At 44.0% G+C, this 16,289-nt stretch overlaps 1 protein-coding gene and 1 pseudogene across 1 annotated transcript in view; both read left to right on the top strand.

The window, feature by feature from the left end:
* EP300 (E1A binding protein p300) overlaps positions 1-14,837 on the top strand; it is an 82,140-nt gene extending 67,303 nt beyond the window's left edge. The window contains exons 21-31 of the mRNA XM_039237097.1: positions 356-412; positions 1,166-1,243; positions 3,038-3,105; positions 4,594-4,744; positions 4,863-5,009; positions 5,590-5,703; positions 6,655-6,820; positions 7,580-7,744; positions 8,783-8,944; positions 10,974-11,255; positions 11,516-14,837. Of these exons, the coding sequence (XP_039093028.1) occupies positions 356-412; positions 1,166-1,243; positions 3,038-3,105; positions 4,594-4,744; positions 4,863-5,009; positions 5,590-5,703; positions 6,655-6,820; positions 7,580-7,744; positions 8,783-8,944; positions 10,974-11,255; positions 11,516-13,723 (3,598 nt within the window). The 3' untranslated portion in view covers positions 13,724-14,837. The remainder of the gene's footprint in view (positions 1-355; positions 413-1,165; positions 1,244-3,037; positions 3,106-4,593; positions 4,745-4,862; positions 5,010-5,589; positions 5,704-6,654; positions 6,821-7,579; positions 7,745-8,782; positions 8,945-10,973; positions 11,256-11,515) is intronic.
* LOC120235382 lies at positions 4,328-4,427 on the top strand (annotated as a pseudogene).
* Positions 14,838-16,289: the final 1,452 nt, after the last annotated feature.

A 16,289-nucleotide genomic window follows, 5' to 3' on the forward strand; every position in this document is an offset into this window, starting at 1 on the left:
CTGCACTGACAGTGTGGAGCCTGCTTAGGATTCTCTCTCTTTCCCCCTCTCTGCCTCTTCCCTAATCCTTGCTCATTTGCTCTCTTTTCAGAATAAATTAAGTACATACATGCATACATATATAAGGGGAAATAGATTTACTGCAAATTCCTTTCCAAAACCAAAGACATTCCTTTATGTTAATATGTATTTTGTGGGAGCCAAGAATATACTTGTTTAATGTATGTGTTCTCAGTATTTTCTTAGAAGATTTAAATAATCCATTTACAAGATTTGTTCCTTTGGTTAGAATAGTGATCAGATTACTCCTGTTTCCATGTCACTTTTTCTCATTGTGTCCCTCTTTTCTCCTTAGTACAATAAATAAAGAACAATTTTCTAAGAGAAAAAATGACACACTGGATCCTGAACTGTAAGTAGTTTCCCTTGAATAGTCATTACGCTTTGATTTTCCTTCTTCCTTTCGTTTTCTTAGTTTGCAGAGGCAGTGAGATGGTTCTGTATCCTGAGGATAAATATATATAACATACATGCAACTTAGATGGTAGAAAGGTGGAAGTTTGCTCTACAGTCCATATTCATTTACATTTCACTAAATCCAACTAATAGTTTGGTGTTTTATGGGCCCAAGTGAAGCCACAAGGTACCTCTGCTCAGTGTCAGGTGTTCTGTCCCTGTTTTCCGGTACGTTTTCAAACAGCTTCATGCTCACTTTGCAGTGAGGCTATTCAGGGTACTGAACTGTGCCAGTACTCTGGCCACGCCTAGAATGGGGAAGATGGCGTCAAACCTCTTTGGAAGTTTAGGCAGGAATGAGCTTTCACTTACTACTCCCTACCCACAGTCTACTGAAAACGGTCACATTCAGGGGCACCCACCTAGCTTAGTTGGGTAGAGCATGCAACTCTTGATCTCAGGGTTGTGAGTTTGGGTGTAGAGATTACTTAAAATCTAAACAATTGAAAAAATAAAACTCACATTTAATAACTAAATTGCTTTTGAATTTTGCTCTGTTAACATTACAGAGCTTTTGAAAACTAAAAAACTTTTTTAAGAACTGTTCATTCATTTCTTTGAATGTGATCTTTGGCTATCTTTTGAATTGTTCAGAAATCAGGGGGAAATGTTGGGATTTAATCTTGACTTTTTGGCTTTTCATTTCCAGGTTTGTTGAATGTACAGAGTGTGGAAGAAAGATGCATCAGATCTGTGTTCTCCATCATGAAATCATCTGGCCATCTGGGTGAGATGGCAGTATTTTTTCTAGAGCTATGTTTCATCATATTTTTAGCAAGTTTTTGTTTTTTGCAGCAGGAATGGGAAGAGATAATCAAAATTCACTTTTAAAACGTTTAGTAAGCTAGAATCAAAAATATGGGTCTTTTAATTTGCACGCATTGCTTTAATCCATATACAAGTAACTACTCTGTTGGTTTTTTAAATTTTGGTAAAAAGTTTATATCAAAAGTAAATGTTTTTTGAAAAATCAGAGATAAGAAATCTCTAGCGTCTGGAAACTAGCAAAGACGTGTTAGAAGCAAGTAAAGTTGCCAGATTTTGAATGCTACTTATACTGGCAATGGTAGAAAAATTAGAAGATCTGGAGGATGTCAAGGGGGCAGCTCTCTTGTTACCTCAGAAAATGTCACACTGTAAATGATAGGCTAAATGGTGACGCTGGTTAGGATTTGATGTTTTGGGGGTTGGACAGTAAGTTACATGGTTATTGTCCAGTGAAGATAGAGTTTCATAGAAATGATTCGATACAGACTTCAGTAAACGAGCTATTCTTGAGCCCCATGTTTGGTTTCTGAATATTCCCCATGTATTTAGTCAAGCTGCATATTATCAACGAGTTTGTCAGCAGTGAGTGGATTTTTGTCCATTCTGACACTTGTCTACTACTCTGGGTCTCCTTTTACTCTCCAGGAATGGAGTTGATCCCAGCTCTGTTCCAAGGTTGAGAGTGTCCGAGCATGAAGTGATTCATTCAGATGGGATCGAGGGGTGCCTGGCTGGCTTAGTCAGAAGGGCATGTGACTCTTGATCTCGGGGTCATGAGTTTCAGCCCTACATCAGGGATAGAGACTACTTCCATGAATAAATAAAAACTTAAAAAAAAAAGATGGGATTCTGCACTGCCCTCTGCTCCATACTTTGTTAATGCTGGTTTGGAGGTCACAGGATAGAGGCAGCTAATCAACACATTTCTAGAAAATAACACAGGGAAAAATCACAGTCCTTTGATGTATATGTGGCTTGTCTTCAGATATGCCTTTTTCCTGCTATCCTTAATTACAGAGCAGGTGAGGATAGAGATTCACAGTGCCTCTTGCAGTTTATGTCCATCAGTCACCTGGTTAATGAACGCATGTGTGTTCTCAAGTTTTTGAAAGAAATTCTACTTATGCACACATCCTTATGTAATTGGGACAAAGAGAGGGTACTTTCTAAATCTGTTGGTACCGGGGCTCCTGGGTGGTTCAGTTTGTTAAGTGTCTGACTCTTGATCTCAGGGTTGTGAGTTCAAGCCCTGCATCAGGCTCCACACTGGTCATGGAGCCTACTTAAAATAAATAAATAAATAAATAAATAAATAAATAAATAAATAAATAAATATTATACATATATACATACATATACATATATACATATCTGTATACGTATTCCTTTCAAAGTATACTTACTTACATTCCTGCCAGTAGACATTTGGACTTTTGCCAGTGTGATTGGCCAAAACCGAAATTCCTATTTCCATTTGTAATCCATCATCATTTCACATGTTAACCAATTTCTATGCCCTTCATATTTCCCCATGGTTTCTTGCATGTTTTTCACTTAGGGTTTTTTATGCTTTTTTTCCCTTAATTTCTTAATGCTCTTTTTATATTAATTATATTAACTTGTTAAATATTTAGAAATATTTCTCTCAGGTTGTCTTTTAGATTTTAACTTGGTACATGTATATGATAAATATTGTGGCATATTTTAAATGTTCCTCTAAGCTCGATAAGCAAAGTTTTGGTTTATATTTTAGATTTGTTTGCGATGGCTGTTTAAAGAAATCTGCACGAACCAGGAAAGAAAATAAATTTTCTGCTAAAAGTAAGTTTCATTCTCAGAAGCAAAGCTTGGCAATACTTTACTGAAGCATAGTTAAAAATAACCATTCAAGGGACACCTGGCTGGGTCAGTTGGAAAAGCATATGACTCTTGATCATGAGTTCAAGTCCCATTTAGGGTGTAGTGATTACTGATAGGTAGGTAGGTTAGGGTTAGAGTTCAAGCCCCATTTAGGGTGTAGAGATTACTGATAGGTAGGTAGGTAGGTAGGTAGGTAGGTAGGTAGGTATAGGTAGATAGATTAAACCATCCAAAATGAATTATTTTCTTCCCTCAACCTTATTTACAATATTTAAGCAGAGTAAAAAACCAAAACCCCCAAATTTTTCTATATTCTACCTAAAGGTAAATAGTAATGTACTTTGTGGTGTAAACTTCGTTAGACCTGGGGCTCTTGGGTGGCTCAGTCAGTTAAGCTTCCAACTTCCGCTCAGGTCATTATCTCATGGTTCATGAGTTTGTGCCCTGCGTCAGGCTCTGCATGATACCACAGATGATGACGATGACGACGACGACATTATTTAAGTGTTTAAATAAACATTAATGATATTCATTAGACCTAAGGGGGGAAACTTCACATGTGGAGGATATGTGCTTTTCTTGTTTGTTTGTTAATGTGTCTTAGAGGGATGGAGGGAGAGAGTCCTCGAGTTGGGGCATGGGGGCAGGCAGACAGGGAGAGTGAGAATCTGACATAGGGCTCAATCCCACAAAATCTGAGATCATGACCTGAGCCAAAATCAGGAGTCCAGTGCTCAACCAACTGAGCTACCCAGGTGCCCCAGATACATATTTTTCTTTTTCCTACATTTCTTCATATTTGGAGAATTTCCTGACCGGGGCCACATGTGGAAATATTTGTCCAGAATTGCCATCCCATGAGTCATTACCTCGAATTTATCCATACCATTAGTTGAGGCTTCTTTTAGACCTGTCTCTCTTGGTGGTTTGGGGAGTGAGTCAAAGATTGTATCATACAGTTGGTGTTATCTCCTGATAGTATTTTATTTAATTCTGTAGGTGCCTTTGCAGTTTTTTGCTGACTTATAGGTTGCTTTTATTCCTGTAAGGTTTTTGCTAATACCTAGCCATTGTTATTTTTAAATATTACTGCAGTCAAGGAAGTGCATATAGATATTCTATGTTTTAACTTCTGAGATTGGAAATTTTTCCAACTAAAGGGGGAGAACATTTAAAAAGTATTGGCTACAATGCCTGCCTCCCCTATACTAAAATTGAAATGATACAGAGATTTGCATAGCCCCTGTGCAAGGGTGGCACACAAATTCGTGGAATATTTTTTTAGAAATTGTTTTCAAGAATTGACCACAAAAGTATTCCTAATCTTTAACTAAAGTTATCCTATTTGTACCCAAAAAGCAGAAATGATATTTGATATTGAAGTCTAAGACTTGACAGTAATAAATTTGCACTGTGGTTACTGCTAACTTTTCACTTCTACATTCCCAGGGTTGCCATCTACCAGGCTTGGCACCTTTCTGGAGAATCGTGTGAATGACTTTCTTAGGCGACAGAATCACCCTGAGTCAGGAGAGGTCACTGTTCGGGTAGTTCATGCTTCTGACAAAACTGTGGAAGTGAAACCAGGCATGAAAGCAAGGTATCTATCAGTTTTCCCGTTTCTTCTCTTACGGTTCTGCAAATGTTTATATAGTTACTGCTGACAATTTTGATCTGAATGAGGGTTGTGGTTTTTCCCTCCAATCTGAATTGTGCAGGTTTGTAGATAGTGGAGAGATGGCAGAATCCTTCCCATACCGAACCAAAGCCCTCTTTGCCTTTGAAGAGATAGACGGTGTTGACTTGTGCTTCTTTGGCATGCACGTTCAAGAGTATGGCTCTGACTGCCCTCCACCCAACCAGAGGTAGGACTTAACACATCTGCCTTCCAATTTAAGTGGGAGTTTGAAGCTTAATAGGCAAAAAGCATCATGGGCAAGAAGCTGATATACTTGGTTTGGAAATGGAAATGCAGATTCTCACTGCCCAAATACCACTCTTCGGTGACCATAGTAATCAGGAAGAGGATATGAACAGGTGCCTCACATTGGAAGTGGGAAACAGTGGACTTAAACATAGATTGTGTTAAAAAGTACCTTGCCTGAGAGGTATGTGAAAGAATGTCACACAAATAAAGTTAGGATATGGTTTTGAATTTCTTGTTTCAAATAGTATAAAGGCCAGAGTAAGAATACTGCCAGGAAATTTGGATCCATAAATACTACTTCATATACTCTGCTTCAGGCTCTCCTGGGTACTGAGACTAGAATAGAGCCATAGGCTCACAAAACTCCCCTAAAGTGCTCACAATCTAGTCATTTTCCTAACTGTGACTACATGATGTGCATTACAAATGAGGTGAAAAAAGAGCCCAGAAGAGAGAAAATGTAATGTAAGAACTCCTTATGTGACCTGACTTGGTTTCTGTCTCTCCACTTGGTATAGGAGAGTTTACATATCATACCTCGACAGTGTTCATTTCTTCCGTCCTAAATGCTTGAGGACCGCCGTCTATCATGAAATTCTAATTGGGTATTTAGAATATGTCAAGAAATTAGGGTAAGTATATTGATAAATACTATTTCTACTTTTTAATGTTCATTTATTTTTGAAAGAGAGTGCACGAACTGGGGAGGGGCAGAGAGAGACTGAGGATCTGAAGCAGGCAGTGACAGCACAGAGCCCAATGTGGGGCTAGAATTCACGAACCAGGAGATCATGACCTGAGCCAAAGTCAGATTACTTAACCAACCCAGCCACCCAGGCGCCCTGATAAATGCTTTTTTTTTTTTTTTTTTTTTTTTTTTTTTAAAACAGCTTAAACTAACCAGGTTTTAAACTGTTTATCACTGTGTTGTGGTAAGACCTAGGTTAAAATGTACAGATATGTGACTTTTTGGCTCCTCTTCTCAGTGTTGCCAGTCTGACAGAAAGTGATATTTTGACCCTAGTTGTACTTGTCCTAGATTGGTTTTATTCAGTTCAGTTAAGCTATTGGGTAGTTTGATTTGAAGGCTGATTGTTACTTATTTAAGGCCAGAACCTTAAAACTGCAGTTGGTATCTGCAAACCTGGGGTTTAGAACCAAAAACGGACTAAGGTCTGGAGATAAACAGATTGGACTGGTTCCTTACCTTCAAGGTATTACATGTGCTTAACATTATTCACCACCTCACCTTGCAAGTTATTCCTCCTAATGTTTTGCATCTTGTTTAGCTCTCTTGTTGTAATGGATCCATGTCCTTTGCATTGTATCTTTTGTTTGGTTTTCAAATGCAGATTTGGGATTTTTAGATCCAGGGTTAGCCTCTAAGAAGAACAAGGCAATGTGAGACCGCTGTAGATGCTATGGGTTGAATTTGGTCTGTTGCTAGATTGTACACTTTGTATTATCTTGTTTAAAAAAAAAAAAAAAATCATTGGTTTCTATACTGACTCCACCTTGTAGCATTCTTTCTGGAGGGGATGATAAATTTTTCTCTTGAATATTCCCTCTATTTGTGTTGTTAGATATACAACAGGGCATATTTGGGCGTGTCCCCCGAGCGAGGGAGATGACTATATCTTCCATTGCCATCCGCCCGACCAGAAGATACCCAAGCCCAAGCGACTGCAAGAGTGGTACAAGAAAATGCTTGACAAGGCCGTGTCTGAGCGGATCGTCCATGACTACAAGGTAAGGGGGAATGAGGGGCGATGACAGAACTGGAAATTTACTGATCCTGCTGTTCAGGATTCTGCCATTTGGGTATCTTAACAAAAATCTTCTGTTTGTTCTCCTTTTTTGAAAGCTAGAAAAACTGTTTTTAAAAAAGATTTAGATCAACAAATCTCTGTTTTAAAGATGTGAAAAATGTATTCTTAGCCATTCAGGATTAGAGAGCATCTCCTGATAAGAAACGTATCTGTTCAAGTTCTATCTGTGGTTACTCCTGGGGAGAAAAGCACCAACTGGATGTTTTCAGAGCAGCATAGAGAGCAGTCTGTAGCCATGCAGTTGCCCGCGTTTGTAGTTCAGGTGGTTTTGAACACATTCCTCAGGGGATCGGGGATGTGTATAAGGCAGGCATTCCTCACATTACACTGCCGTGTGTTATCGGGAGTAGTAAAGGCCACGGTGTGATTGAAGATGCCTCTGCCCCTGCCATTGGTCCTCGCAGGATAATTTCCTACGTTGTATAAAGGCAGGTAATCTCCCTGTCCTCACAGGCAGAGGAAAGACAAGACCAGAAATGCTGACTTCAGACCTTACTTTTTCATGGTTTATGACTTGAATGTCTCCTCGGGCCATGGGGCTTGGGTATAAAATCTCTGCCAGCTTTCTTTCGGAAGACATTTTAATCCTTCATGTTTCTTGTGTCCATTAGCTGTGACTGTTTTTGTATGAGAAATGCTTTTTAAAAAGGAAATTATTTGTATCTGGGTATTTTCATAGGATATTTTTAAACAAGCTACTGAAGATCGATTAACAAGTGCAAAGGAGTTGCCTTACTTTGAGGGTGATTTCTGGCCCAATGTTCTGGAAGAGAGCATTAAGGAACTGGAACAGGAGGAGGAAGAGAGAAAGAGAGAAGAAAACACCAGCAACGAAAGCACAGATGTAAGGGCTTTGTATTTTCCTTTCAGCCTCTGCCTTGATTCTCCTGTGTAATCAGGAGTGGGCTTCAACTCTTGACTTGGTCTTAAAGTTCTCAGGTGTGAAAGAGCTCCCTAAATTGTTCAAGAAGTAATTGGCTTAGATAAATTACTAATGTTCTCTTTCCAGGGTTTTAAACCTTTTTAACTTCAGACATCACCCCCCAATCCCTACCCCCACCTTTTAAAATGGAACATTGCATCATTACATTTCCAGTAATGGAAAACAGAAGGAAGGAAACCCTGAAAAACTGATAGGAAATCACCTATGTAGAGCAGGGGGTGGCAAAGGACTTCCTGTAAAGATCCTGATCGTGAATATTTGGGGCATTTTTTTCTAACACTACTTTATAAATGTACATACCATCCTTAGCCATATGAAAACAGGCCTGGGCCAGAGTTTGCCAGTCCTCCACCCAGCACCGGGCTTTGTTGAAGGACCAGCTGAAGAGCTTTTTCTGGTCAGTCATTTCCGCATAGCGCAGCTAGAATGATCTTCGTTGAGTCCAGACTACTAAAGTCACCCTTTAAGTAGCCTGTTGAACTCTTCCTAGCCTTGCAGTTCGAATTCATTGTTTTTTCAAGCTGTTTTATTTTGTTTTTTTTACAGTAGGCTCATAAAATCCTAGAATGTGAGTGGAAGGAAATGAAGCCAAGGTGTTTGGCTCCCCACTTCCACTGTGCTCTTCAGTATCCCACACTGCTGCTCCTTTTTCCCGGTCCTCAATTCTGGAATAGGATGGATAGATCTCAGGGGTCTCCAAACTGTGGGGCTCTTCTGGTCAAAAAGCTAAGGCTGCCATTTCCTTATTGAGGGATCTTCCTGTAGGGATTCTTCATTGGGAGAAAATTAGTACGTAAAGAGGGTATGTGAAGAAGTTGGTAGAATGCAGAAGATTAGAATCTCTAGTGTCAAAGGGAAGATCCTTCTACCATTTATATTATTTAAATCACTTCTTAACAAAAATGTTAACATTTTCTTGTCCCCTCTGCTAACCTGCAGGTGACAAAGGGAGACAGCAAAAATGCTAAAAAGAAAAATAATAAGAAAACCAGCAAAAACAAGAGCAGCCTCAGTAGGGGAAACAAGAAAAAGCCCGGCATGCCGAATGTGTCCAACGACCTCTCGCAGAAGCTTTATGCCACGATGGAGAAACACAAAGAGGTGAGGTGTGGCCATTTGGGGGGGAAAGCAGAGCAAGAGTTCTGAAACACTGCCTGCCATGGCTGGCATTTAACACAAGCGCAACAGACCATTTGAAATTCAGAAGGAAGAAATCCTTTGAGGAGTAAGGAGGAGGAAAAGAGGCCAGCTAGAGTAGGAGGTAAGAACAGGAAGTGATATGGATGCTTTGATGTGTTAGAAATCTTGATGGCTTTGGACCATGCCTCATACATTAAAAGCATAAGCATAGTCTATCCAAGCGTGGTCAGGTTTTGTTTTGTTTGGGGCAGAGAGAGGGAAGAGGTGGAGGTTCTGAAGCGGGCTCTGTGATGACAGTAGTGAGCCCAGCATGGGGCTCGAACTCAGGAACCGGGAGATCATGACCTGGACTGAAGTCGGACAATTAACAGATTGAGCCACTCAGGAGCCCCCTGTCCAACTCTTGTTTTGTAATCATTAGGGCTTCTGCGTTCTCGTGGGTGCCTCATTAGGTATTATCAACAATTAATAGTTATTATTTCAAACTATTTCATGTCACAAGATCCTAGCATAACAGAATAATTGGGAAAGACAGAGTACATTGTAATAGGTTTGAGTTAAATTGTGAATACGGTCTATAACTATGTTTAGCTTGAAGATGTAAGTAGTGGACCCCTGTGGGGAATTAGAGTCTGAGGTCGTCAGCTCGGGTTAAATGTGTTGTCTTAGCTACAGGGTAACCAAGTGGAAGTAGTCACAATCGTCATTAGAGGGTTGGCCATAGTAAAGATTTCCAAGGGAGTCACAGATGGTTTTGCCTGTTTTGAGTGATCTGTTACAGGCATTCCCCACTTGTTAGATTCGATGCTTTGAGTGCATCACATTTTCAAAATGCTCTTCCTTGCTTTATGAGTGCTTTCTTTAGCCACAGTATTACGAGGTCTAGTGCACGTCCCAGCTCTCCTTTGATGCTAAAACTTTTGGCATCTGTTTGAGATGTTTGCCTACTCATTGTGCTCTCTTGCCATATGTTCCGTTTCCGGAAATGTGTCTTAAGGCTCTTATTTTTTGCAAACATTGCTCCCCAAGTATATTACAAGTGTTCCTGCCAGTTTGCCAGTCTCTGGGAAACTGGTAGAATATAGTGGCAAGTACCCCAGTTGCTCACAAGTCCCTGATCTCATAAAGGTACCATTTTATGTTTTTCAGTGTAATGAGATGTCACAGTTAGAGACTAGTTAATGTAAAAGAGACCTGCACTATCAGCTTCCTATTGCAACCTTACACTAATGGTAATGGGAGTTCATGGTGGTTGTGTCTTTTCAGAATTTAACGAACAAAAATTTTGCTTTTTTTTTAAATATCTCTCCCACCCCCACCAAGTTTTTAACATTTCGAACTTGCGGAGAGTTGCATAGTGGACCCCCTGCCCAACCCCTCATTTAGATTCACCAGTTGTCCGTGTTTTGCTACATCTTCTCTTTACCCCATCCAAGCTCAGAAAGAAGAGCTCCCCAGTGCCACCATCTAACGTCTGGCTCTTCTGCTCCGGTTAAGGGTTGTGTGTTGGGTTGAGTTGCCGCGTCTCGGCTCCTGGCTTTCTTTTCTTTCTTAACATGGCTGTTTTGTCGTGAGTCAGGGCCAGAAAGTGTTTTGTAGAATGTCCCTTAATTTGGATTTGTCTGACGTGTCCCCTCTTGATTAGATTCAGGTTCAACCATGGATTACGTCTTAGAGTAGACCACTTTGAGGCAAAACGTGCACTTTACGTGCACTGTGCCTGCTACAGACCCTTCTTGTTTTTACAGGATCCCCCTTAACGAGAAGGTGACAAACAAGATGTCAATTTTAGGCCCATTGCAGTCGTTCTCAGAGAAGAGACGAGAGGCTTGTGGGCAGGAGAAAGCACAGGCTATACTGTGGACCTTGTGTGGTTGTAAAGCTCCTCCAGCATCACGGGCGTTCAGCTCAACTCCTCTGTTCGCTGCCTTTGACCCGGCGCCATGCAGCGCCCTTGTTCAGAGTCAGACTGAAGTGGTCTGTTTCACAGGTCTTCTTCGTGATCCGTCTCATCGCCGGCCCTGCCGCCAACTCCCTGCCTCCCATCGTTGACCCTGACCCCCTCATCCCCTGCGATCTGATGGACGGGCGGGACGCCTTCCTGACCCTCGCGAGGGACAAGCACCTGGAGTTCTCTTCACTCCGCAGAGCCCAGTGGTCCACCATGTGCATGCTGGTGGAGCTGCACACCCAGAGCCAGGACCGCTTTGTCTACACGTGCAATGAATGCAAGCACCACGTGGAGACGCGCTGGCACTGCACCGTGTGCGAGGTAGGCCCCGGGGGTGGGGAGCGGAGGGCGCTAGAGCGTTCTGGGCTCCTGAGAGGCAGTACCAACTGCTGTCACGTAGGTCTGCTCTCCGCGCCAGTGGTGAGAAGTAGCACAGAGTAGGACGGGCCTGCGCTCAGAATTCTGTAGTAGAGCAGAAGAGTCTTTCTAGAAAAGGAGGCTTTGGGGCCCCAGCTGAATACACGCAATGTTTCTGAATGACTTAAATCTAGGAGAGTTGACTGTGCCTGTTTCTCCCCCAGGATTACGATTTGTGCATCACCTGCTATAACACTAAAAACCATGACCACAAAATGGAGAAACTAGGTCTCGGCTTAGATGACGAGAGCAACAGCCAGCAGGCTGCGGCCACCCAGAGCCCGGGAGACTCCCGCCGCCTGAGCATCCAGCGCTGCATCCAGTCCCTGGTGCACGCCTGCCAGTGCCGCAACGCCAACTGCTCGCTGCCGTCCTGCCAGAAGATGAAGCGGGTGGTGCAGCACACCAAGGGCTGCAAGCGCAAGACCAACGGGGGCTGCCCCATCTGCAAGCAGCTCATCGCCCTCTGCTGCTACCACGCCAAGCACTGCCAGGAGAACAAGTGCCCGGTGCCCTTCTGCCTCAACATCAAGCAAAAGCTCCGGCAGCAGCAGCTGCAGCACCGGCTGCAACAGGCCCAGATGCTCCGCAGGAGGATGGCCAGCATGCAGCGGACCGGCGTGGTGGGCCAGCAGCAAGGCCTGCCCTCCCCGACGCCTGCCACGCCCACCACGCCCACTGGCCAGCAGCCCACCACCCCGCAGACGCCCCAGCCCCAGCCCCCCTCTCAGCCGCAGCCCACGCCTCCCAACAGCATGCCGCCCTACTTGCCCCGGACTCAGGCTGCCGGCCCTGTCTCACAGGGTAAGGCGGCGGGCCAGGTGACCCCTCCAACCCCCCCTCAGACTGCTCAGCCACCCCTTCCGGGGCCCCCACCTGCAGCAGTGGAAATGGCAATGCAGATTCAGAGGGCGGCGGAGACACAGCGCCAGATGGCCCACGTGCAAATTTTTCAAAGGCCGATCCAGCACCAGATGCCCCAGATGACTCCGATGGCCCCCATGGGTATGAACCCACCCCCCATGGCCAGAGGGCCCAGTGGGCATTTGGAGGCAGGGATGGGGCCCACAGGGATGCAGCAGCAGCCACCGTGGGCCCAAGGAGGCCTGCCTCAGCCCCAGCAACTACAGCCCGGGATGCCAAGGCCGGCCATGATGTCGGTGGCCCAGCACGGTCAGCCCTTGAATATGGCTCCCCAGCCGGGACTGGGCCAGGTGGGCGTGAGCCCTCTCAAACCGGGCACTGTGTCTCAACAAGCCTTACAAAACCTTTTGCGGACTCTCAGGTCTCCCAGCTCTCCCCTACAGCAGCAACAGGTGCTTAGTATCCTTCACGCCAACCCCCAGCTGCTGGCCGCGTTCATCAAGCAGCGGGCCGCCAAGTATGCCAACTCTAACCAACAGCCCCTCCCCGGGCAGCCGGGCATCCCCCAGGGCCAGCCGGGGCTGCAGCCACCTACGATGCCGGGCCAGCAGGGGGTCCACCCTAATCCAGCCATGCCGAACATGAACCCCATGCAGGCAGGCGTCCAGAGGGCCGGCCTCCCGCAGCAGCCGCCGCCGCCACAGCAGCTCCAGCCGCCCATGGGAGGGATGAGCCCGCAGGCTCAGCAAATGAACATGAATCACAACGCCATGCCTTCACAGTTCCGAGACCTCTTGAGACGGCAGCAAATGATGCAGCAGCAGCAGCAGCAGGGAGCAGGGCCCGGAATTGGCCCCGGAATGGCCAACCACAGCCAGTTCCAGCAACCACAGGGCGTTGGCTACCCCCCACCGCAGCAGCAGCAGCAGCAGCAACAGCGGATGCAGCATCACATGCAGCAGATGCAACAAGGGAACATGGGACAGATGGGCCAGCTCCCCCAGGCCTTGGCAGCCGAGGCAGGAGCCAGTCTTCAGGCGTATCAGCAGCGACTCCTCCAACAACAGATGGGGTCCCCTGCGCAGCCCAACCCCATGAGCCCCCAACAGCATATGCTCCCAAACCAGGCTCAGTCCCCACACCTCCAAGGCCAGCAGATCCCTTCTTCTCTCTCCAATCAAGTGCGTTCTCCCCAGCCCGTCCCTTCTCCGCGGCCGCAGTCCCAGCCCCCCCATTCCAGCCCGTCCCCGAGGATGCAGCCTCAGCCTTCTCCACACCACGTTTCCCCACAGACCAGCTCTCCGCATCCCGGACTGGTAGCTGCCCAGGCCAACCCCATGGAACAAGGGCACTTTGCCAGCCCGGACCAGAGTTCAATGCTTTCTCAGCTCGCTAGCAACCCGGGCATGGCAAACCTCCATGGTGCAAGCGCCACGGACCTGGGACTCAGCACCGATAACTCAGACTTGAACCCAAACCTCTCACAGAGTACACTAGACATACACTAGAGACACCTTGTAGTATTTTGGGAGCAAAAAAAATATTTTCTCTTAACAAGACTTTTTGTACTGAAAACAATTTTTTTGAATCTTTCTTAGCCTAAAAGACAATTTTCCGTGGAACACATAAGAACTGTGCGGTAGCTGTTTGTGGTTTAAAGCAAACAGGCGAGACGAACCTGAGGGATGATAGAATACAAAGAATATATTTTTGTTATGGCTGGTTACCGCTGGCCTTTTTTCCCCTTGTGTGTGTGGTTCAGGTGTGCACTGGGAGGAGGCTGAGGTCTGTGAAGCCAACCACATGCTCCTGCCTTGCACCTCCAATAGGTTTTATTATTTTTTTTAAATTAATGAAAATATGTAATATTAATAGTTATTATTTACTGGTGCAGATGGTTGACATTTTTCCCTATTTTCCTCACTTTATGGAAGAGTTAGAACATTTCTAAAACCAGAGGACAAAAGGGGTTAATGTTACTTTAAAATTACATTCTATATATATATAAATATATATAAATATATATTAAAATACCAATTTCTTTTCTCTGGGTGCAAAGATGTTCATTCTTTTAAAAATGTAAAAAAAAAAAAAAAAAAAAATTCTCCTTTCCTCCCCTCAAGTCAACTTTTGTGCTCCAGAAAATTTTCTATTCCGTAAGTCTGAGCGTAAAAACTTCAAGTATTAAAATAATTTGTACATGTAGAGAGAAAAATGACTTTTTCAAAATATACTGGGGCAGCTGCCAAATTGATGTATTATATATTGTGGTTCTGTTTCTTGAAAGAATTTTTTCGTTATTTTTACATCTAACAAAGGAAAAAATTAAAAAGAGGGTAAGAAACGATTCCAGTGGGATGATTTTAACATGCAAAATATCCCTGGGGTTTCTTCTTTGCTTGCTTTCTTCCTCCTCACCCTGCCCCCACCCCATACACACACACACACACACACAAACACACACACTTTCTGTAAAACTTGAAAATAGAAAGCAAAAACCCTCAACTGTTGTAAATCATGGAATTAAAGTTGATTACTTATAAATATGAACTTTGGATCACTGTATAGACTGTTAAATTTGATTTCTTATTACCTATTGTTAAATAAACTGTGTGAGACAGACACCTGACCTTGTTTCACTTCTTGCCATCACATCTTGGTCTTGCACACATTGGTCTGATTGAACTGTCTGATAACACAGGATTCGGAGGAAAAAACAAAAGCACTAGCTTGCAGCCTTGCTACACTGTGACATAAAGTGAATTCACAAATAGAGTTTGGTAAATTTCTCCAGCGTTTAGGGGAAAACCCAAGTACCTGCTAAATGTCCTTTTCATCAATTTTAATTGATAGTGGCCTTTCACAGCTTGACATAGGACCTTCTTACAGGGATGAGTGAGCACCTCAGAGGGATCCTACCTGCCTCAGTCGGAAGTTACTCCTTGACAAAGCACTCAATGCCACGGCAACATACCTATTCTCTGTTACACTTTGGTTTTGCTACCTGCTGACCAAGAAGTCAGTGCAGGGGATGGAGGTGAGGATGTAAGAAAGGAAAATGTGTGGAAATAAAATCTGGAAACCTAAGAGATTACGAGGCCAGTACTGTGCTAGGTGTTCAGAAAATGAAGAGGTTACTGGTCTCCAACTGAAGAATTCAAAATTTAAAAACAAGAACACTATTAGCTTTGGAGTCATTGGGCAGGCCTTGTTTTTGTCCTTGAGCTTTATGCTATGATAGTCCACTGAGGGCTAAAGAAAGATCTTCAAGTAGCTTAATTCAAACACCTATTCTACTATCTTACATTGTCTTCAAAAAAATAACCAGTATCTTAATGTGAGATGAGCTTGCGATCTGAGCACTAACCAGAGGCCACTCCAGGAAATGTGGAGGCCACTCCAGGAAGTGTGTCAAGCACCTACCTGCCTTGGGTCAGTGGTCCAGCAGATACACCTGGAGCACCTACAGTCTGTGCCAGGCAGGGTGGCACACAAGGGGACGGGACGCAGACGCAGCCCTGCAAGAAGAAAAGATGCTTAAGGGAGATGAAAGTGCTTGTCCTACAAGCAAGGAACAGGTGCAAGTTGAAAAAACATGCTGATGGGAAAGTCTCTGGGAAGTATTCAAAATGGATCTTGGAGGGGTGCCTTGCCCGGCTGGTTCAGTCGGTAGAACACATGACTCTTAATCACAGGGTCCCAAGTTCAAGTCCCTGTGTGGTGGTGTAGAGTTTACCATACATACATACATACATATATACTAAGCTAAAATTAAAAAAATAATCTTGGAGGAAAGATGGAAAAAGGTGGGAGAGGAGAGAGAAGATTCAGACCCTATTGGAAAAACAGCTCCAAGGTCCATTTGACACCAGATTATAGAGGAGGGTGGACACCTGCTACAGAAAGACATCCCCCCCATTTTCTCCCTAGTTCTAGGGGCCCAGGATTAATCAGATCTTCCAAAATGGAAATACTCTGAATTCTAACCTATTTCCAAGCAGTAAATACTAGCCTCTCTAGGTAAAGACAGCTAGGTTGAAGTGTTCAATCATTTTCCCTACAATGTTGTAAAGC

The sequence above is a fragment of the Hyaena hyaena genome, unplaced genomic scaffold (assembly GCF_003009895.1).
Source record: "Hyaena hyaena isolate Hyena2069 unplaced genomic scaffold, ASM300989v1 scaffold_4, whole genome shotgun sequence".
Lineage (NCBI taxonomy): Eukaryota > Metazoa > Chordata > Mammalia > Carnivora > Hyaenidae > Hyaena > Hyaena hyaena.